Raw genomic sequence first — 22,189 nt, forward strand, 5'->3', positions numbered from 1 at the left:
TTACATTTTTATTTACTTGTTTCTCTCGTCAGTATAAAGTTTTAGATGGTCTTTTTTACCCTAATCACATGTAAACCATCTTGCACATCTTATACATCTATTAAATAATATATACTAGAAAATTATAGGGTAGATCGGGGCTCGAAGTCCGCCGATGAAAAGGTCGACAACCGATATCTCAAAAACAAGTAAAATATTTGCAAGAAGGAAAAAGATGTATAACCAGACATTACCTTGATTCTTACGACGTTGCTATCTGAATGAAATTGAAATGGATTTTCAAACATTGCCGTTTTTAAAGTATACTCTTTATAAAGTTGTTAGTTTTTTTTAATTGTTCAATTTACGATACTTTAATATAATTTTTAGTAGGTATATGTCATTTAACTGTTTTATACATTTTTTTGTTAATTTTAAGGTAAATTCAACAGTTCTTTTAAAAGCTTACATGTGGGTGGGGATAAAAAGACCAACATAACCTTTACCCTGGCCAAGGTGTAAACAAATAAAAATGGTAAATAAAAAAGTAAATTAAGTTAAGAAAAGCAAGTTTACAAGATGAAATTGAAATAAATAGTTATTCCAGCTGCGCTTAAAATCTCTTTAAAATTAAAAATAAAACATTGGGCCTGAGATAACTGTTTGAAAAACAGCGAAAAAACACACACAGAGAAAATAAATTATCTTAATTGAATTTAAAAAAAAATGAATTAAAAATTAAATTAATTTACAGTAAAATACAACACTAAAACCATATTAAGCCTAACATTAGTATTATGCAATGTAATAACTTAAAATAAAATGTTGTGATATTGAGATAGTTTATTTAAGGCTTGTAGATCTTGAGATTCTTCTGATGGTAATAAAAATCCTTTAAATATCTGTTGCGCAATTTTTTATTTAAGTCCCAAATCTAGAAAATAATAATTAAGAGCAGTATAATGAAAATAATATAATATAAACATAATCGTAATGATAAAAAACTTAGGATAGGTAAATGTTAAAATAATTTGAAATTAAAATTAGAAAAAATATGGAAAAAGGAAAAAATGATTAGAACTATTGAAAAAAAAGTTAAATCAGTAGGTAGGCAATTCATTAACAAAATGAACGAATTGATATTTAATATCGAATATTTATTTGATATCGAACTTGGCAAATTCAGAAGTATCGTAGAAACTTTGGGCTTTTAAAAGTTTACTGGATGGTATGGATGGTATTGTGAAATTGACTTAATATTTTTGAGATGGTGGACTTTTTTACGCGCGGATCTTCAACCCCCGCTCTGCCATAACATATTTTACCTTTATTTCTTAAATTTTCCTAATCTTACTTTTTTCTTAACGTTTATTAATAATCTTTAACTTCCCGTAGGGTAAGTTATAGTAATCGGAAAAAAATCGAAAATGAAAATATTTATATATCTTTCCGTTTCAAACGTTTCTGAACATTTTAGCATACCTTATAATTAGAAAAAATGGATGTATGTGTGTGTGAGTGCGTGTGTATATTTGGATACAATTTTTGTCCATGATTTCGGGCGCACGAATCAACCGATTTAAATGATTCAAAAAACATTCGATACCTACTGATGAAGCGACGTGCTGATTAGTTTTTGGCGAAGACAGGTCCAGCCGTTTTGAAGATACGGGGCAAAAAGTGCTAAAACTGGTAATTAAGTTTTTGAGGTAACGGAGCGCCCGATTTGAATGATTCAAAAAACATTTTATATAGTAGGTATATATAAACATTTTATATATTATATATATTTGTATTGACGAAATGAAGAATTGATTAAATTTTTGTGTAGGCAGGTCTAGCGGTTTCGGAGATACAGAGAAAAATGTAAAAAAAATGATATTTGGCGGTCTCAAATAATCAATAGACATATGCACATCAAATTATCATATATTTTATAGATGTTTTAATAATAAGAAAACTTTTTTTAAACAAATTTCAAAATCTTCAGAAAAATTTTTAGTTCAAAATTTTCAAAAATATACAAAGTTTTATATTTCAAATATAAATTTCAAATTGACAATTCAGTTTAAAACTGTATATATTTCATATGCGTTATTCTACTCGTAAGAAATATATCCTCAGATGGATTCATTTAAAATTTCTTCTTAATGTAAACATTTTCAAGTGTTTTAAATGATAAGATCGTCACTGTATATTATATGAACGAAAAAATATGTAGTAATTATAATTATCTCTTTAAAAATACCAGTTCGTATTGGTATTTTGCCTTGAGGCAAGTTACGTGAACTTCCCGATATGTGTTAAATCGACTTAAACAATAAAAAATGAATTAATTTATGAGTGATTAAAAGTATTCTGAGTGGATTTATTACATATAATTGAAAAAAACGAACACGTTAACTCGGAGTATTTTCTGAAAGCAAATTTTCACAAATCAATAATTTTTATAATTGAACCAGTTTCCATAGGACTTTTATGGTTTAGTATGTTCATTAAGATTAAGTACTCTATCGTTATATCAAGTAAATCGTCCAATTTTAATTTTAACAAACCTCAATAAAACTACACATTTTTTCAAATTTTGACGAATTTTTAAAATTAAACTACCTACTTATCGTAAGGCCGTAATATTTCAGTATGATCTATAAGACTATGGTATCTACCGCCAAAAAAATAATAATGAAAATCGCCGAAAACAAACTTTTTAACACTTTATTACAAGAAAACCGCCCGGCCGATTCCTACCAAAAACTAATCAGCACGATTCCCAACCAATATCTTTCGAACAGTTTTTGTGAATTTTCAAAATCGATTCTGAATTGCGGGCTTAAACGTGGACAAAAAATTTTTCACTTTTTTGCTATTTATAAAGAAACGGCTTAGCCAATTGTCGCACAAAACTGACAAACAATAGTTCTCATCGAGGTGCATCGAATGACTTTTAAATTTTTGAAATCGGTCTAGCCGTTTTTGAGAAAACGTCGATTTACGGCAAAAAATTTGTTCACACACACATACATACATACACACACACATACTTTTTCTAAATTTGTTCTCATTTGATTCAGAATGGCTTGAAACGTCGAGAAAACAAAATTAGCGAATCGGATTTTGTGATGAAAACACAAACTTCTTCTTCGGGAAGTTCAGTATTAAAACAATTGTTATTAATCATTGATCAATATTTATTGATTATTAATTTTTTTGCTCGAATATTTAATTGTAGTACGGAAAGTTCCAGCAAATTGCCTTAAGGCACGATGCCATGCACCACTAGTTTTAATTACAATTTCGGTACTATTTTCCGACCTTCACGTTATGTAAATATGGAAAGTGCACCTTTTCAAACTTCATATTTGCGTAAACTTTGAAGATTTTAGAATTTACATCTTATTGGTATTACATTTGGTATTAATTATTTAAGTTTTTTCTAATGAAGTTGTTCAGTTGTTACTGGGATAAACTCTTCCGACCTTCACGCAGGACAATTCATGTAAATGGGGAGTTGGCAACACTGCGTACTTGACATTTCAGTAAAGTTCGATGTATAGTTGCCGGCGAATGTTTAAAGAAGCAAGAAAATAACATTTTGGCACACAAAAACATTATTTTAAGAGTAAAAAATTGTACAAAATCCGGTAATAATGGCTAATAACATTATTGAATTGCCAAATAACGTACAAAAGGCTATACGCTCCGGAATTGGTTTCGGAAAAATATCGGAATGTATGATGGAATTGGTATGTGTTTTTCATTTTGTACAATAAATAACAAAATATAACTTATTTGCTTTAGTTATTCCAACTTTTTGTGTGTCTTATCTTTTAAACTATTCACGCGAAAAAATATTGTAATGTGTAAATCGTTTCCGTGAAAACAATTGTTATTGCAATTTAAGAATAATTAACAATTTTGGAATGCTCAAAAAATATAATATATTTAATTTAAAAGTTATAGCAATCGCACAAATTCGAAAATGAAAATGTTTATATATCTTTACCTTTCAGAGGTTCTGATCATTTTGGCATACCTTAAAAAATAGATGTATGTATGTGTTTTTGTGTGTGTTCGGATACAAATTTTCGTCCACGATTTCGGGAACACCGTTCAACCGATTTTAAGGATTTCTAAAACATTCGATTTTTATTGATAAGGAGACGTGCTGATTAGTTTTTGCAAAGACAGGTCTAGTCGTTTCAGAGATACGGGGCAAAAAGTGCCATAAACGGTAACTCAGTTTTATTTTAATAAGTTAAAAAACATTTTATTTGTATTGACAAAATGAAGAACTGATTGAATTTTTGGGATGGAAAGTTTAGCTGTTTCGGAGATCTAGTAAAAAAAGTAAAAAACTAGTGGGATGTATGGCATCGTGCCTTAAGGCAAATTGCTGGACCTTCCCGTACCGTAACGAAATGTTCGAGAAATATTAAATGTTTTCAAATACATTATTATATAAATATAAATATAAATACTGTATAAATATAAATACTGTAATATAAATATAAATACTGTAACATTGTCGAATATTTATAAGAATGATATAAACTGAATTGCAAAGTTGAAAATATTTGTTCAAAGTATATTAGAGCTTAAGTCAGAATTACAATTAAAATCGGGATTATTTTCTATATACAAAAAAAAATATTTAAAAAAAAAAAATGAACAATTTTTTTTTCCAAAAGCAATTATTTTGTTAAAACAAGCTGAAAGTTTTTTTAAATCATTCAAATCGGACGTTCAGTTCTCTCAAAAACATTTTTTGCACATTTAGCTCTCTATCTCCGAAAGCGCTGGACCTGCCTAACTAATCACCACTTCTCCCCGTCATTACGAATTGAGTGTTTTTGGATCATTCAAATGCGATACTCCGATCTTTCAAAAACTCGATTTCTATTTTCTTCATTCTTTGCTCCGTATCTCCGAAACGTCTGGACTTGCCATTGCCAAAAACTAATCAGCACATCTCCCTATCAATAGGAATCGAATATTTTTTGAACCATTCAAATCGGTTGATCCGTGCGCCCGAAACGTGGACGAAAAATTGTATCCTAAACATACATACACACACATCCATTTTTTCTGATAATGAGGTATGCCAAAATGTTCAGAAACCTTCAAAACGTCAAGAAATGTAAAAATTTTCAATTTTGATTTTTGGACGATTACAATAACTTACCCTACGGGAAGTTAAATATGACATTTGGCGGTCAAAAATGATCATTAGACATATGCACATCAAATTATCAGATATTTTATGGAGATTTTAATAATACGTATAAATTTTGTTCACATTTCTATGGAATCCGTAACGTCGTTTGTCTGTTATACGGCAACGCGGCGCTTTCGCGCTTCCATAATTTGTCTCTATGCAGCTAAAGCAGCGCGATTGCTTTGAAAAAAAGTTCAAAATTTCCATATTATTTCAAAATATTAAAAAAAATATTTTTTCCGAAAAGTTTTTATTCAAATAAGTCAATTTTTTTCAAAAATTCAAATTTTTTCAAAAACTCTAGTTTTTTCAAAATTTAAAAAAAAAATAATCTTTTTTAAAAAAAATAATTTTTGATACGGGAAGTTCCAGCAATTATGAAATAATTATTTGCTATAGTCTGTAATAAGAGTCGTAAGGTATTTTTGAGCATTATCAAAATTGATATTAAGTTGTTCTATTGCAACATTTAGATTTTAAAGGATTTTTTATTTTTGAGTATGATTCTTTAACAATTTGTTATTTTTCAATTATCAATTTAATTTAAGAAAACTAATGTACCATTACTAAACATTTTTCTAGATATATAATTCCATAGATGCAGGATCTACTTGCATTGCTATTAGATTTGATTTGAACAAATTTTATTTGCAAATCCTCGATAATGGAGAAGGTATTTCTAAAGATGGCCTAAAAATGGTAAAAAATAAAGAAATATATATATATATATATATATAATGAATAGTGTGTGTGTGAGAGAGAGAGAGAGTATGGTCTATGTGTGTATGCAGTATAATTAATTTTTATGTTGAAATGTATGAATAAATTCTTTTACTTACGAGTTTTACTTTACTTATGAGAGGGCATAATATCAAGTGAAATAGAGAATGTAAAGATTTTAAAACATCTATATTATTTCATATGTTTTGACGTACAATTCTACGTCATCATCAGCGGATCTACAATTTGAATGGTGCAAAAACCCCCAATTGCAAATTAATATGAGCATGAACAAATAATATAAATGAATTAAATACTTAATTGTTCGTGTAAAACTAAATATATGGTAGAGCGAGGCTTAAAGGCTAGCGAGTTAAAAGGTTCACCACCGATACCTCAAGACGTAAAGTTAAGAATATTTTAACAATATTTGAAAGTGAAGGGAAAAAGGTGTATAACCAGCCTTCACCTTGATTTTTACGAAGTTGTTATCGGGAGAAAAACTGCAATGTTTGAAAAACCATAATAAAAGTCTTTTCTTTCATTGTTAGTTTTTGTGATCGTGAGCACTGCTGCTTAGTTTACGAGACCTTAATATAATTTTTAAGTATACATTATTTAATTGTTTTATAAGAAGTTTTGTTAACTTTAAATTATATTCAACAGTTTTTTTTACATAACCTCTATAAAAGCTTACATCTGGGTGGGGAAAAGCACCAATTGAACCTTTATCCTGCTAATGTGTAAGAAATAAGAAATAGCAAACAAAAAAGTAAATCAAGTCAAAAAATGCAATTTTACAAGAGACAAATAAAATAAATAATTATTCCAACTCTGCTGATAAATATTTCTGACAAAATACAAGATCAAGGTTATTTACCGTTTTATATCTGTAATAATTCACCCTTGAAATTTATATTTTGCATTGGTTGAATAATGTTGCTACTTTTTGGTTAAATCACTTTTGAAATTGAAATAAAAAAATGGATCTATTTGGCCTCTTATCTCACAATTTACCCTGCCTATGGGGTAAAGTGGACCAAGTTACAAATTTTTGAATTGTTTCTACAATGATTAGCTGGGATTTATACTGAACGTAGTCAAATTTTATTGGTTTGATATGTATTATTTCTGTGATATAAATGGTTTGGTTTTCAAAATATAATTGTTCAAAGCCAAATTGAATCTTTGGATATACAGGGTGACCCAGAAGTCGTCGTGAAGCCGAAACGGGGTGAAAATATTGACTGTAACTGGTAATTCTGAGGTTTGAAGTGCATCCTATAGAGGTTTGGTGAAATTGTTTATTATGTTTTGGTTATCGTAGTTAATTGCTGTTGATTACTTTTATTTATTTATACTTTGGATCCGAAACCGTGAATAGCATTTCTAGGACCACAGACAAAAAGAATGTCACAATTCCCTCAAGTTTTCATTCCCTCAAAACCTTTTGTTGAATTATGAATTTTTAAAATCGGTCGGCTTCAAGGGGCCCTTATTTAAAAAAATATACTAAAGGGTATTGGTAAGTTTAAAAAAAAAGGCCCATTTAATCAGGATTGTAAAATGGTTAAATACTTTATAGGTGTTTATATATTAGGTGTTACAATTAATTCGTAGCGTTGCACAAAATACGGCGTTAGCCAACTATTTATACTCACACATACAAAAGTAATGTTTTCATTCTTCGAATGTTTAATTACGGTACGAGAAGTTCCAGCAATTTGCCTTAAGACACGATGCCATGGACCCCACTAGTTTTGTTTTTTAACTTTCCGTAGGGTAGTTATAGTAATGGGTCGAAAATCGAACATGAAAATGTTTGCAATTCTCCACGTTTTGAAGGTTTCTGGACAATTTGGCATACCCCAGAAAAAATTGATGTGTGTGTGTGTGTTTTGTATGTTCGCATTTTTTCTTTCACGTTTTCGGGCGCACGGATCAACCTATTTGATTGGTTCAAAAACATTCGATTCCTATTGATAGGGAGATGTGCTGATTAGTTTTTGGCAGAGGTAGGTTCAGCCGTTACGCAGATACGGAGCAGAGTGCAAAAAATGGCAGTTTTTGAGAGAACGAAGCGTCGGATTTGAATGATTTAAAGAACTTTCTGCTTGTTTTAACAAAATAATTGCTATTGAAAAAAAAATCATAATTTTTTTTGTTTATTGAAAATAATTCAGATTTTAATTTTAATTCGAACTAAAGTTCTAATATACTTTAAACAAATAATTTCAATTTTGCAATTCAGTTTATATAGTTCTTATAAATATTCGATAATGTTACAGTATTTATAATAATCAATTTGAAAACATTTAATATTTCTCGAACATTTCATTACGGTACGGGAAGTTCCAGCAATTTGCCTTAAGGCAGGATGCCATACACCATTCGTTTTTGTATGTGATCATGACGTAGAATCACGTAGAATTGTACAAAAATAACTATGAATAACTATGAATTAATAAATACTGGAAAACTTGGGGTAATTGTGTAATTATTTTTGAATGTGGAACTAGAAATATTATTTACGGTTTCTGCTCCAAAGTTTAAATATACAAAGTAATAAAAATAACCACAAAAATAAAAAAAATGTCATAGTTTTACGAAAGCTGAAAGTTGTACTTAAATGCTCATAAGTTTTAATTTGCATTTGGACAATTTTAGAATATTTTCATGATTGTTACAATCACATCGTATATATGTGGATATATATATATATATATATATATATATATATATATATATCAAAATACTGAATGTAAATGTCTAGTTAAAATTTTACTGGGAATTATAATACTTCAAAGTGTCTGAAGAAGGAGACATCTTATACCTGCGAGACGTGTACCACATAGAAAAATATTTAAAATGAAAAATTGAATTTATAATATGGTGAAAAAATGAGATTTTTAGTTCAGAAAAATGAAGTCGTAAATGGTATTAGCTGCCCAGAAGAACTTTAAATGAACATACATACAATACACATACTAACACATATAAACATATAGCAAGAACGTACAATAATTTTAATTATTATTTATTGTGGCTTGCTTATGAATTAATAAATATATAAACATTTATATTCATATATATATGTATATATATATATATATATATATATATATATGTGTGTGTGTGTATATAAAATTTATAATTTATAAAATTTGTTGAAATAAAAAATTATAAAAATTTTAAGGTAGGGAAAAGGTACACGACAAGCAAATTGAAAAGTGTAAGATGTCTAGAGCAAGTTCCAAAATTTTGTGGATATAAAGGAGAAGCTCTGTGCACTATCATAGATTTGTCTAAGACTTGTATCATAACATCTAAACAAGAGCATGCTAAAACATATCAAAAAATATTCTATCAAGGTGCTCATCATGATGTGTTGAAGATTAAAGTAGGACGACCTAGTAAAGGGACGTCGGTAAGAACTTTTTATAGTGTTACGTGAGATCTTTAAGTTAAGATAAAACTTCATATGACGTTCCAACATTGGAACTTATATAATACTTTATTTTAAATATATATGAAAGTAGAAATAATTTAATAATTTTTAACATTTTTAGGTTGTTATTGGAGGTTTGTTCTACAATAAGCCAGTGCGTCAGAAAAACTTTAATTTATTTATTGAAGTACAAAATATGACAACATCAATAAAAAATTTGGCTTTAATATTCCCTAAAATATCATTTTCCTTGTACGATCGGAGTAAAAATGAATATTTATTGCGTCTTGCATCTTGCAAAACAATTCCCGATAGATATAATCAGATATACAACCATAACGTGTCAAAAGAATTTACAACAATGCGTTTTAGACATTTGAGAGATATTAATGTTTCGGCATTTTTTGGAAAATTTTATTCAAATTTGAAAAATCAACAACTCATATTTATAAATGGTAGACAAGTCGAGTGTAAAAAGATGCAGAAAGTTTTAAATTCTCATGTAAATGATATTATAAATGATGGAAGTTTGAATGATTCTTTTTCGTTGGATGAAAAATTGAAGGTATGTGTATGTGTATATCTCAATTTAGGTAATGATGATGATTATTATCTCACATAGTGCTTAATAGTATGTGTCAAGTCGAATCAAGTGATTCAAATCATTCTAATCAAGTAATTAACAATCTTATAAACACCTTAACTTACAATTTAGATTCGAAAATATCGGGCCAAAGTTGTTCAAGCCGGCGCAGCGTTTGTGACTATTTTCCTACATAGTGTACAGTTTATCACAAAAATAAAACTAATTTTGTGTTTTATAGTTTTGTATAAATAAATATTTTGTAATAGTTGCGATTACCGTCCCGGGCCGTGCCCGTAATGCGTAATATTTGCTTTTGGGCCGATTATCGTACGCGGGCTATGCCCGTAATTCAAAAATTGTACAGTTTTTTCACGTAACTAAAAATACACGTGATGTTTGGAGGGGGAGGGGGATTAATTTCGAATATCACCATGAATCACCAAAGGGGAGGGGGAGGGTCCAAAAATCCTTAAAAACTCGCTCACGTGATTAATGGACGCCCCGCTAGCCATCGCACGCGGGCTCTACTCGTCATTTTAAGTTATGGGGGTAAGCCGATTGCGAGTCATCCTATTTCTGAATCGAAAAAAATGAAAAATATATTACTGTATAAATTTATAGAAATAAAAACATGAATACTAATACAAAAACTAAAATTAAAAAATAAAATCAAACACATTTACTTAAATGCAAAATAAACCTAAAAAACATATTAGAAATTAGATAACAAAATAATTTTATTTGTATACAGGAAATAATTGATGTTATCGTTATTATTTTTATATATTTAAAACAATTGTGAAATAGATTAGAGAATCAAGTGTTATGTCTTTCATTAGACAGCGCTTGTCTGACTGAGATAGAGTATGTATGAACTTAAATTTTAATAAATATAAAAGACATTTGTTTAATAATTATAAATATGAAAAAATGTACTAAATTATATGAGTTATCCTACCATTGATTCGAATGAAAATGAACCGACTCATGCGAATCATTTGATTTATCCAAATTTGACGACTTATCCAAATCATTCAACTTATACGACTCATACGAGTCATTCGACATCTGATTCGAATCAAATGATAAGATAATTAAAAAGTAATAATAATAATAAAAGAGTGCGCGTAAGGTTCGCACGCGATTGAAGTAAAACTTAATTGCTACTGTACAAAGTAGCAAATTTAAGTTAAGTAAAAATAAATACATCATATAACAATTTTGAATAATGTTTATTAGTAATATGGTAACACTCGTGAAGCACACATTTATTAGTGTCAACCATTATTCATATTTATATAATGATAAATTATAAATTATATATTTATAATAGCATTAAAAATATGTATAATATTTGAAAACAGTAATGTAATTACAGTCATGCTTCGAACATGACATAATCGGTTTGTCATTGTAATTAGCATTTAGAAATTAACTTTTATTAGAGAAATGAAGTAATTGCTGATTAGTAAATTTTATAATATTCGTTCACACAGTGGATTATGTTAAACAACGCCTATACAAATATTATTTTCGCAATTTCACTCATCATGTAATAATTGTGTTTGAAGAACTTTATGTAATTAGAATTAACATACATTCATCATACTTTTTCGCTGGCGAGATAATCTCATTTTTTGAACAGCTGTAAGATCTGTCTTGCTTTAAAAATATTTTCTATTCGAATAACTTCAAAGATTTATAGAAACTACGAATAATATAGAAATAATTTTTAATCAATTAATTTTAATTTAATTAAGTTTAATTTGTTTTATTATTTTCAAGAAACAATGTAAAATATTCTTCTGATTCAGGCATTTTTCATTGAATCAAGATTTGTACTACGATGTAATTTTAAAATGTTTATTTATCTATGCCGATTTTCTTGTTGATATCGGTACGCTTACAACGTTGATGCCGGTATGCATACAACGACAGATCTCTATTCACATACACGACGACTAATCACAATCGACCCGTATAGAAATGATCTCATCGAGAGCGAATGACGAACAGTTCGGGCGTAACGGACTTCCATTTGTACGGATTTACACCCTAGTCGCGCCTAAAGAAGTTTTACTTCAATAATATAATAAATAAGGTTAAGAATGATAACAAATTAAGTGAATTGCAATTTTGCATATATTGTTGTGAAATATTAATAATAAAATTAATAAAACATACAAATTGTTTAATAAATTTTATTAATGAAATACTATATAACCAAGTTAATTATGAAGAATGAAACGACCTATTTTTATAGACTTATTAACTTCCCGAAATTTATATTTTTGCAAGAATATCCGAATTACTTGTTTGCTTAAATTTTGTTTTCTCAACGCTCAAAGTCATTCTGAGTCGGCTGACACACTGAAAAGAGTATATGTTTGTCAAATTTTGACCATTCGTTGTTTTCTCAGAAAACGGAAGCATGGAATTTAAATATTTAAAAGCTATTTGCTCGTTTCTTTATAATTATATAATGAATGCAATTTTTTAGTCAATGTTTTCACCTACAATCCCGAACCGATTTTAAAAATTTAAAAGCTCTTTAAAAGATATTAATTAGGAATCGTGTTGATTAATTTTTGGTAAAGATTGGCTGAGCCGTTGTTATTAATTGTTTGATCAAATTTTGGACTATTTTAATGGAACTTTGCTTAGTTATCTAGTCCATGACCTAAACGAACATTCAAAAATATTATAGGCTATGCAAAGTGTTTTAAATATAAAAATTTATTTGAGATTTTAATAATATTAGCGAGTTTAGGATATTCACCGTTCATATACCGTACTGTGTTTTGTGACGTAAAATAAATACATTTTGAGAATACGAAGTAAAATTAATTATGTTAAATAAATCACATTCAACTAATACAATATCAGACATTATAAGTTTGTTTGAAAATATTTAATTATTTTATTTTTAGGAATGTAATTTTGTAAATTTTACACCAGACGATGTATTGTATCCTGTGTACATAATTAATATGGTTTGTCCGATTTATAAATTTATAGCATTTGTCAATGTGTCTAATTCAATATTTAAAATTGAATACAACGAAGTATTTGTGGACATTGTGCAAAATATTGTTGCAAAATTGAAAACTAATAAAAGTGTGCTAAATTCTTCTTCATCGAAAGGTATATTTTATGTCAAATATATTGTGGATTACAAATATTTAATTTTTATTAAGAAATTTGTGTTTGTGTGCATTGAGCAAACAACTACTCATTGAATTTGCTTTTTAGAAGATATTAAACTGAAAATTGACAAGTTGGATATTCTTGAGTTATTTCATTTTGAGGTAATTATAAAAAATATATTTATATTAAATTTTTAAAAACAACATGAAATGTGAGTTTTTGTTTCTGTAACCAATAATGCTTAAATAATATTTTATTCATTTTTGAACTAAAAGACAAACGTGCAAAAATTTCATGATTTATTTTAATACACATAGACAATGAAATTACATAATCAAATTTAGGAAAAAGCCCACCAGGAAAAATATAGTAAGAGTGACGAGGAACAGTTTTTGGAAAATATTTTATGTCAAGTTGTCGAAAATGAAGACAATAATTTGGAAAAACATGAATTCAAAGAAATCTTAAAAAAAGATGATTTAGAAGTTCAGACAGAGAATACAGAATTGCTTAGCAAACAGCAATGCCAGGAAATGACGAGTAAATATATTTTCAATAATGTTAAATAAAAATTCATAATATTTAATAAATTTTCAGACATTGCTCCTTTCAACCAATTACCTATAACAGAAGATTTTGAAGCTTCTGGACTAGAAGTAGTAAAATATACTAATTCCATAAATTCTCCTTATTTTATGGGTTCTGTTTCAAAAAGTATTGACTTTCAGCAGGAAAAAAGTGATAAAAAATTATTTCTTATCAATAGGCGTTTCGCTTTTTTGCCAAAAGGTAAAGTTATTAAATTTTATTTTATGACACATATCATTTAGATCTTTATTATTTAGATTTTGTAACTACACTCAGATATTGTAGAAAGTTTTGTTATTAGACAATGTTTATAGAAGATTTAATTTATAAAACTAGTGGTGGGTGGCATCGTATCTTGAGGCAAATTGCTTGAACTTCTCATTCCGTACTGAAATATTTGAAGAATATCAAATGTTTTCAAATATGTTATTATAAATACTGTAACTTTCATTATTCGTATTTTATAGACAAAATATAACAGCTTTTAAATTGGACGATGACGTTTAGATAAGTTTACATGAAAAGTGAATAAACAAAGTTTAATCAAGCGGAATGAAGGACCTTATCTCATATTTCTAAGAATTATATAAACTGAGTTGCAAAGTTAAAATAATTTATCTCAAGTATATAAGTGAACTTTAGAATTTTAACTGAAATAAAATTAAAATCCGAATTATTTATGATATTAAAAAAAATATATTTTTAAAAAGATATACTTTCCCCAGAAATAATCGTTTTGTCAATACAAGCAAAAGGTTTTTTGAATCATTCAAGTCGGGTGGTTCGATCTCTCAAAAACTGCCATTTTTCCACATTTAGTTCTGTATCTCTGAAATGACTGGCCTTGTCTTTGCCAAAAAATAATCACCACTTCTCCTCATCATTACGAATTGAATGTTTTTGAATCATTCAAATCAGATGCTCCGTACTCTCAAAAACTCGATTTCGATTTTCTGCACTTTTTTCTTCGTATCTCCAAAATGGCTGAACCGACTTTTGCCAAAAACTAATCAGCACGTCTCTTTATCAATAGCAATCGGATGCTTTTTGAATAATTCATACATACATACAAACTACATACACCTATACACACACATCCATTTTTTCTAAGGTATGCCAATATGTTCAGAAACCTCTGAATTTTATTTTCGATTTTTGGCCGATTACTATGACTAACCCTACGGGAAGTTAAACATTATATTTTACATACAAGTTTCATATGGGATTATAATGCTCAAAAATATTCTAGTCTTTTTAAATTTATTCAGATTTTGTAACATATTTAATAATTGAAAGCATACACCAGTTGTCTACTATTAATGGCATTGTTTACTAAAATTTGAACAGTGTGACAGATAGATGGACTTATAGATTTAAATTGAATTTAAGTTGTTTGTTTGTATTACAGAAACTTATTTATTTCTTACAGGAACTTCTCCTATAATCGATAACATGGCAGAAATTAATGAGGAAATGTGCGAACAAAATATTCAACATAATATTTCCATGAATTGCAACTCTAGTATTAAATTTGGCATTGATGTAAGTATAATTAACTTTGATTCGATATTTTAAAGCTTATAAATCTTTCGATTAATATAAATGATACATTTGGAAAATATGTATTAATAATGTATTAAGTATTCTCCGTGGTGTAATAATGTATCATCTGTTTGTTTCAGAGGAGTTTCAAAGACTTACAAATTCTAACAAAACAAAATCTGCACACGTACGAGACAAAAGTGCATAAAGCTAATAATTATGAATTGTTGACCCATCGATCATATCGTCTGTTGCAACGGATTTCATTTAACAGCAGTCTTTTTGAAAAAATACAGGTTTGTCAATGTAAATACAATTATTAATAACTAATTAAATGAAGTGTATATTGTTTTTAGGTATTAGGACAGCTCGATAATAAATTTATTGTATGTTTGTTATACAACAAAAGCACAGTTGCAGCAGATACCAAAGTTTTAGCTCTGTTTGATCAACACGCTGTTCATGAGAGAATCAGAGTGGAAAAACTTATCGATGGTAAAAATAATTATTATTAAATTCGCACATATTGACCCGCTGTACTGCTTGTAGTGTTATCGATATACATCCATTTATCATCTATATACTTGGTAACTTTTATTTCGCTCGTCAAATATGAATGTCTTGCAAAGTGTAAAATTGAATAATCTGTATTGCACAACTAGTGTAATCGCCTAAAAAAGGTGATTTTTGGGAATTTATATTAAAAAAACTACTTTATCAATCATTTCAAAATTTTAGGAATATATTTATACATGTTTTAAGAATACATAGTAAAATCTTTGAAGAAAAAAATTATAATTTTAGGAATATATTTATCGTCGATTTCCAACGGCGCGACAAAAAAATGCCCTTCACTGCTGCAGTAATTCCAGCCTTCTACGTGGTGAAATTTAAAAAAAAATCTCGTTAAACTAGATAATATTGTCTGTAAAATGAACTACGATAAAGAAAAAAAATCAAAAATTGACAAAATGACGGCGTTTTTTTAAAAAAAGTCGAATTTTACCCAAAATTTTGGTCGTTTTTGGACTGCCAAAATTCGATTTTTGATCCGATCAAAAAATCGATAGTTCATTTTACGGAGAACTATATATAGAACATGTAAAAAAAATTTGATAGTGATCGGATCATTTGTTTTTGAGAAATCGCTGCAGCAAATTCGGAAAATGCTGTTTCGAGAAAAACACGTTTAAAGATTAAATGATCGTTATACTATATACTATATATATACATACTCAAAATGGTTGGCTGTAACTCAAAAACTATATAAGATATCGATTTAAAATTTTGGTATGTTATGTTTTAAAGATATAACCTATCGAAATATGGAAAAATTGAAAATTTGACTTTTTGAAAATTTCACACTAGTTGTGCCCCTTAATATTATAATGTTCTGCATCAATTCTGTATACTGAACGCAACTGAAACTAGCAAATTAATGTAAATGCATTTACATTTTTTTCGCTTATTACTTTTAAATTTCTCGATTGATGTACATGATGTATATGTATATAAATAGGGTACGGTGATGCACAAAGGTCCAATTTTATTGTAGGCAATTATACTGTTTAAACTACATCAGAACACATAACACATATCAAACAAACAACCAATGTAAATAATCAGTAAAAATTGCTAATTATACAAAAGTATTTTCTTACTATTTTTCTAAAACTTGTCATCTGCCCCTTTTGCCCATAAGCGGGCTAAAATGGGACAGTCAGGTGGCAAACAGATTCAATGTCTTATTTTTAATTTTAAAAGGATTCCGTAAATAATAGCTACAATATTCAACCAACGCAAAATATAAACTTCATATGCACATTTTTTTACAAATGTAACACTGTATATAACTTTGTATTTCGTCAGAAATATTCATCAGCACAGTTGGAACAACTACTAATTAGTAGTAAATTTGCTTTTTTAACTAAATTAACATTTTTATTTACTATTTTTTCATTTATTACATTTTTTTCAGGGTAAAAATTTAGTTGGTCCTTTTTACCTCACCGACATATAAGCCATTATAGAGGTTATATAAAAACATCTGTAGAATCTAATTTAAAATTAACAATACATCTTATACAACATTTAAATAACGTATACTAAAAATTGTATTAACGTTTGATAAACTAAAAACAGTATTCACAACTAGGGCTTACAATACCGGGATTCCGTAATCCCGAATACCGGGATCCCAAACGATTTTTGTCCAATATGGTATTGATACAATATTGGTATTGATACAATAATACCGGTATTTCGGGATTACCAAAAATTTGTTAAAAATTTAACTTTCGCAATACACTTACAGAGTTTCCAAACGGTGACATAAAACATATTTTTTAGATTACACAGATAAAACTAATAAAATATTATTGTCCTGCGAATTACGAACAAGTTTGGAAGTAGAATTAATAGAGCAGCATCTCATGGTTTTGGAAAACTTTTCCGAGAATTTCAAAAAATTAGGATTTCACTGGAACTTAAATATCGATAAAAAAGTTGCAGGATTCAATCGTGTGCCCTTGTGCCTGTACAGGACTATTCGCAATAAATCCGTAAGTAATTAATGATGAAAAATATATCAATCTGATAATGTCTTTATATCCCGACAGTAGTTAAATTGATTTATTAACAATCATGACGATGAGAAAATAATTTATCGAGCCTCGACGGTCCTGTTTAGAATTTAAATAGTAATATTATTAAAAAATATTTAGTGAAAAATGAGAAAAATCATCTAAAAATGAATAAATCAATTTTAGACTGTAATATGTTATGCTTATGCTTGACCTTATTTTTAACTTTGCGAAGGAGAAGTTTATGCAAAAAATGCCATGGTTTCTACAAAAAATGTCAATGCTGTTTCTTAAACGTTTCAAGTCATCCTGAATTGTTTTGCATCAAAGTTTCATGAAATTCTCAATACGTGTAATAATCAACTTATCTCAAAAAAATCGTCAAGTTTTTGGAGGATTTAAAAATTATTTTAGTATGATCTATAATACTATGGTATCTACCGTTAAAAAAAACATAAAAATTGTCGAAAAAAAATTTGTTAACACTTTATTACAAGAAAACGGCCCGGCTGATCTTTACCAAAAACTTTTTTTTGGTCAGGTCAATTTCCAGGTTAAAACGAGGACGAAAAATTTTTCACTTTTCTGCGATTTACAAAAAAACGGTTCGGCCAAACAAAAAACTTGACAAACGATGGTTCTCATCGGGATACATCGAACGGCTTTTAAATTTTAGAAATCGGTCTAGCCGTTTTTGAGAATACGTCGATTTACGGTAAAAAAATCTGTTCACACACACACACACACAAACACACATATACTTTTTCTTAACTTAGTCTCATTCGATTCAGAATGGCTTGAATCGCCGAGAAAACATAAAATTAGCGATTCGAATTTTTTGATGAAAACATGAACTTCTCCTTCAGGAAGTTAAAAGCATATAAAATTATTGGAAATTACATTTATGGGCCGATTCTGCCGTAAAATAGACCAATGTTATGGCAAGACTATGTTACGTGGCAGTTTTTATATAATTGGGTACAAAAACTGTCAAAATGCTTTGTGGTTGTTGTGCAGTTAGGCGTATTATATGGAAAACCTAACCTAGAAAACACACAAACGTCAAAAAAGGAATCATATCATAACCGCATCTTTGTGATGTGGAATAATAACATACGAGTGAAGTTACATTTTATGCATAAAACACCAGACTGTACAGCATATATATATATATAGCATTTTGACAGTTTTTAGTGCCTCTTTGTATGAAAACTGCCACGTAACATAGCCTTGCCATTACATTGGTCTATTTTACGGCAGAATCGGCTCATGTCTATATACTTAATATGTTCAGTTTTTTACAAATGTTGAATAATACTCATTTTCAGACCAACGCGTTTATTTCTATAGTGAAATCTGTTCTTTGGGATCAATATCACGCCATTTTCAAGACTGGAGCAATTCATTGCGGAATTTCGAAACCTTTAATTGACATAATAAATACAGAAGTAAATTAATTTTTAATTTAATTATTAATTGTATAAATAATTGTAATTATTGCGATTTATAAATCGTAATCTTATGTAAAACAAATATGTAACAGGCGTGCAGAGGGGCTATAAAATTCAATGAGGCAATTTCTATGGAGAAATGTATGGAATTAATTTCGGATCTGGCGGGACGGCGATCACCTTTTATTTGTGCTCACGGCAGATCTAATATGGCAACGCTCGCTTGCGTTGACAGATGTCCTTTGAATTTGGTATGAGGAATTATATTTTTACATTTAATAATGCTTTCTTTCTTATATGTATACTTATTAACTTCCCATAGGGTAAGTTATAGTGATGGGTCAAAAATTGAAAATGATTTTTCTTGCATATCTTCACGTTCCAGAGGTTTCTGAACATACCTCAGAAAAAAGTGATGTGGGTGCGTGTATGTGTGGAGACAATTTTTTGTCGACGATTTCGGGCGTGTGAATGAACCAATTTGAAAAATTCAAAAAGCAATCGATTCCTATTGATAGGGAGATGTGCTGATTAGTTTTTGGCAAAGGCAGGTCCAGCGGCTTCGGAGATATGGTGCAAAAAGTGCTAAAAATTACAGTTTTTAAGAGAACGGATCAACTGATTTGAATGATCCAAAAACATTCGATTCGTAATGATGGGGAAAAGTGATGATTAGATTTTGGCAAAGGCAGGTTTCGGAGATACAGAGCTAAATGTACAAAAATGTCAGTTTTTGAGAGAACTAAGCTTACGATTTGAATGGTTTAAAAAACTTTCTGCTTGTGTTAACGAAACGATTGCTTTTAGGGAAAGATTTTTTTTTAATTCGCATTTTTTTTTTTGAATGCCGAAAAATTATTCGGTTTTTAATTCTAATTCTAGCTAAAGTTCTAAACATTACTTATATATAATACTTCAAATAATTATAATAATCTATTTGAAAACATTTAATATTACTCGAATATTTCATAAAGGTACGAAAAGTTCTAGCAATTCGCCTTAAGGCACAAAGCCATACGCCACTAATTTGATTTTTAAGCTAATAATGAAATATGTATAATTACACGAAGTATATTTATTTATATGTAACTAGTGTATGTATACAGGAACTATAGTATTAAAGGCGGTGAAGATATACAGATTTTTATGCTGACATCTATATGTAATTATTAAAAAGAAAAACTAAGTTAAGCTTAATTAACTAACAATAAGCGATGATGAATTTAACAGTCATTTAACATTTTTAAAATATACTTATATTTTTAAATATTTTTGAAAAATTATAATTAAATATAAACAACAATGTTGAATTATAAATGATGATTACTTAATAATCGGATAGATGACTCTATCATATACAATAATTTTGTATACTTTTGTATACTTTGAGCCATTATTTTGTGGAAACCAAACTGCTTATATCAAAACAAATAACACACATCAAACGAACAATCATCTCCCAGCTACTTCTTGATTGTAGAAATATGTTTCTTTTTCTGTTTTTCAAAAAATTGTAACTTTTTACATCATAGGCAGGGTAATATGGGACGGCCAGAGTGCAAACTGGTCCAATATCTTATTTTATTAACTTCCCGTGGGGTAACGTATTGTAATCGTCCAAAAATAGAAATTGAAAATTTTGCGTATCTTTATGTTTCAGCGGCTTCTGAAGCGGTTACCCTAGAAAAAATGAATGTGTGTGTGCATGTATGTATGCTTGGATACAATTTCAATTATATATATATATATATATATATATATATATATATATGCGTTTTTTTACATAGATTTACCTTGTTTCTATTTCATTAGATTTCAAAACCAAAATTGCAGAGATTAAAGCAACTAGAAATGAAACTGCAGGAATAAAATATTTTCCAGTATTAGGCCTTCATGAATTTTTAAAATGATTTTTTAATCAATGCATAAATACATGATCTGCAATAAGAAGATAATGTTACATAATTACAATAATAGTTATGTATAAATATTTTTGATACAATTGATAATTAATTTATACAGTTAATTAATTAAAATTATTTATTAATTTTTAATTAATTAAAATTATTTCAATATATTAATATATATAATTAATTAATTAAAATTATTTTTATGTATGTAGTTAAAGATGAACTATATACATAAAAGCGAAAGTAGATGTATGGTAAAAAATCATGTACTAATTTTGATTCATTTATTATAAAATTAATGTAATAATTACAATCAAGATTTTTAGTGTCAGATAAAATTCAATCGAAAATCGACACATGATATTGAACATCTTAATTTTCAGTTTTACTGTAGTTCGAAAATTGGTTCTTGTAGTTCGAACAAAAAATTAGGATCTAAGCCCAGTGCATCCGACGCCGGATAACTATTTTAGTGGAATGTAACCATAAAACCTATATGAATTAGGATAGATCCATGTCATGATGTTATCTCGAATATATAATATTTAAATTAAATAATAATAATAAAAAATAATAAAATGCTAGGGTCAAGTTTTACGTTACTTTACGCTCATTTTGCGTTACAATACGATAAAGACTTGACAGAAAATATGTTACAAGAAATACTGGCGTTGTGTGCACCAGGCCAGGCTTTAGATTAGAGTTAAAATTTAGTATATAAAAGCAAGTTAGATTTAGTTGGGTTTCCAAATAAAGTACAAATAAGTTTGTAAAATGTATTGTTAGAAGTTGAATCATTTTATTTAATATAAAAAACAAATTTGTTTTAACAAGAATTATATATATGTACTAGATGACTATATGACTATATGATGATATACTAGATTATAATTTCTAATTTTCATTTTTCTTACTAATAATTTAATAAACATTATTATTTATGTTCAAGTCTTAGGTGAATTAATTTGTAAAATCTAATTCATATGAGTACTCTTTAATCTAAGATCAACTTCCTAATATT

General features: G+C 28.3%; 2 protein-coding genes across 2 annotated transcripts; both read left to right on the plus strand.

Annotated features, from left to right (window-relative positions):
• Positions 1 to 3,585: 3,585 nt before the first annotated feature.
• On the plus strand, positions 3,586 to 13,578 carry LOC113375910 (DNA mismatch repair protein Mlh3-like). Its single transcript, XM_026615851.1, has 8 exons — positions 3,586 to 3,722; positions 5,777 to 5,893; positions 9,111 to 9,341; positions 9,484 to 9,927; positions 12,879 to 13,092; positions 13,201 to 13,256; positions 13,440 to 13,508; positions 13,570 to 13,578. Exons 1-8 carry the CDS (start codon positions 3,627 to 3,629, stop codon positions 13,576 to 13,578), a joined length of 1,236 nt encoding a protein of 411 aa, XP_026471636.1. The 5' UTR covers positions 3,586 to 3,626.
• A 43-nt stretch (positions 13,579 to 13,621) lies between these two features.
• LOC113378501 (DNA mismatch repair protein Mlh3-like) lies at positions 13,622 to 21,194 on the plus strand. Its single transcript, XM_026619041.1, has 9 exons — positions 13,622 to 13,635; positions 13,693 to 13,884; positions 15,113 to 15,225; positions 15,366 to 15,521; positions 15,582 to 15,720; positions 17,575 to 17,786; positions 19,136 to 19,255; positions 19,351 to 19,509; positions 21,071 to 21,194. Exons 1-9 carry the CDS (start codon positions 13,629 to 13,631, stop codon positions 21,125 to 21,127), a joined length of 1,155 nt encoding a protein of 384 aa, XP_026474826.1. The 5' UTR covers positions 13,622 to 13,628; the 3' UTR covers positions 21,128 to 21,194.
• Positions 21,195 to 22,189: the final 995 nt, after the last annotated feature.

Source organism: Ctenocephalides felis, unplaced genomic scaffold, assembly GCF_003426905.1.
Source record: "Ctenocephalides felis isolate EL2017-DRISC unplaced genomic scaffold, ASM342690v1 CF-g0.4_SCAFFOLD_01886, whole genome shotgun sequence".
NCBI classification, from domain to species: Eukaryota; Metazoa; Arthropoda; class Insecta; order Siphonaptera; family Pulicidae; genus Ctenocephalides; species Ctenocephalides felis.

What these genes read in the sequence shown, in the direction of transcription:
- LOC113375910 (XM_026615851.1), top strand. Translation starts at nt 3,627, where the DNA reads ATGGCTAATAACATTATTGAATTGCCAAATAACGTACAAAAGGCTATA. An exon ending in CGGAATGTATGATGGAATTG is followed by an intron (nt 3,723 to 5,776) that starts GTATGTGTTTTT and finishes ACATTTTTCTAG; the next exon opens with ATATATAATTCCATAGATGC. An exon ending in CTAAAGATGGCCTAAAAATG is followed by an intron (nt 5,894 to 9,110) that starts GTAAAAAATAAA and finishes AAAAATTTTAAG; the next exon opens with GTAGGGAAAAGGTACACGAC.
- LOC113378501 (XM_026619041.1), top strand. An exon ending in GTCTTTTTGAAAAAATACAG is followed by an intron (nt 15,522 to 15,581) that starts GTTTGTCAATGT and finishes TATTGTTTTTAG; the next exon opens with GTATTAGGACAGCTCGATAA. An exon ending in ACAGATGTCCTTTGAATTTG is followed by an intron (nt 19,510 to 21,070) that starts GTATGAGGAATT and finishes CTATTTCATTAG; the next exon opens with ATTTCAAAACCAAAATTGCA.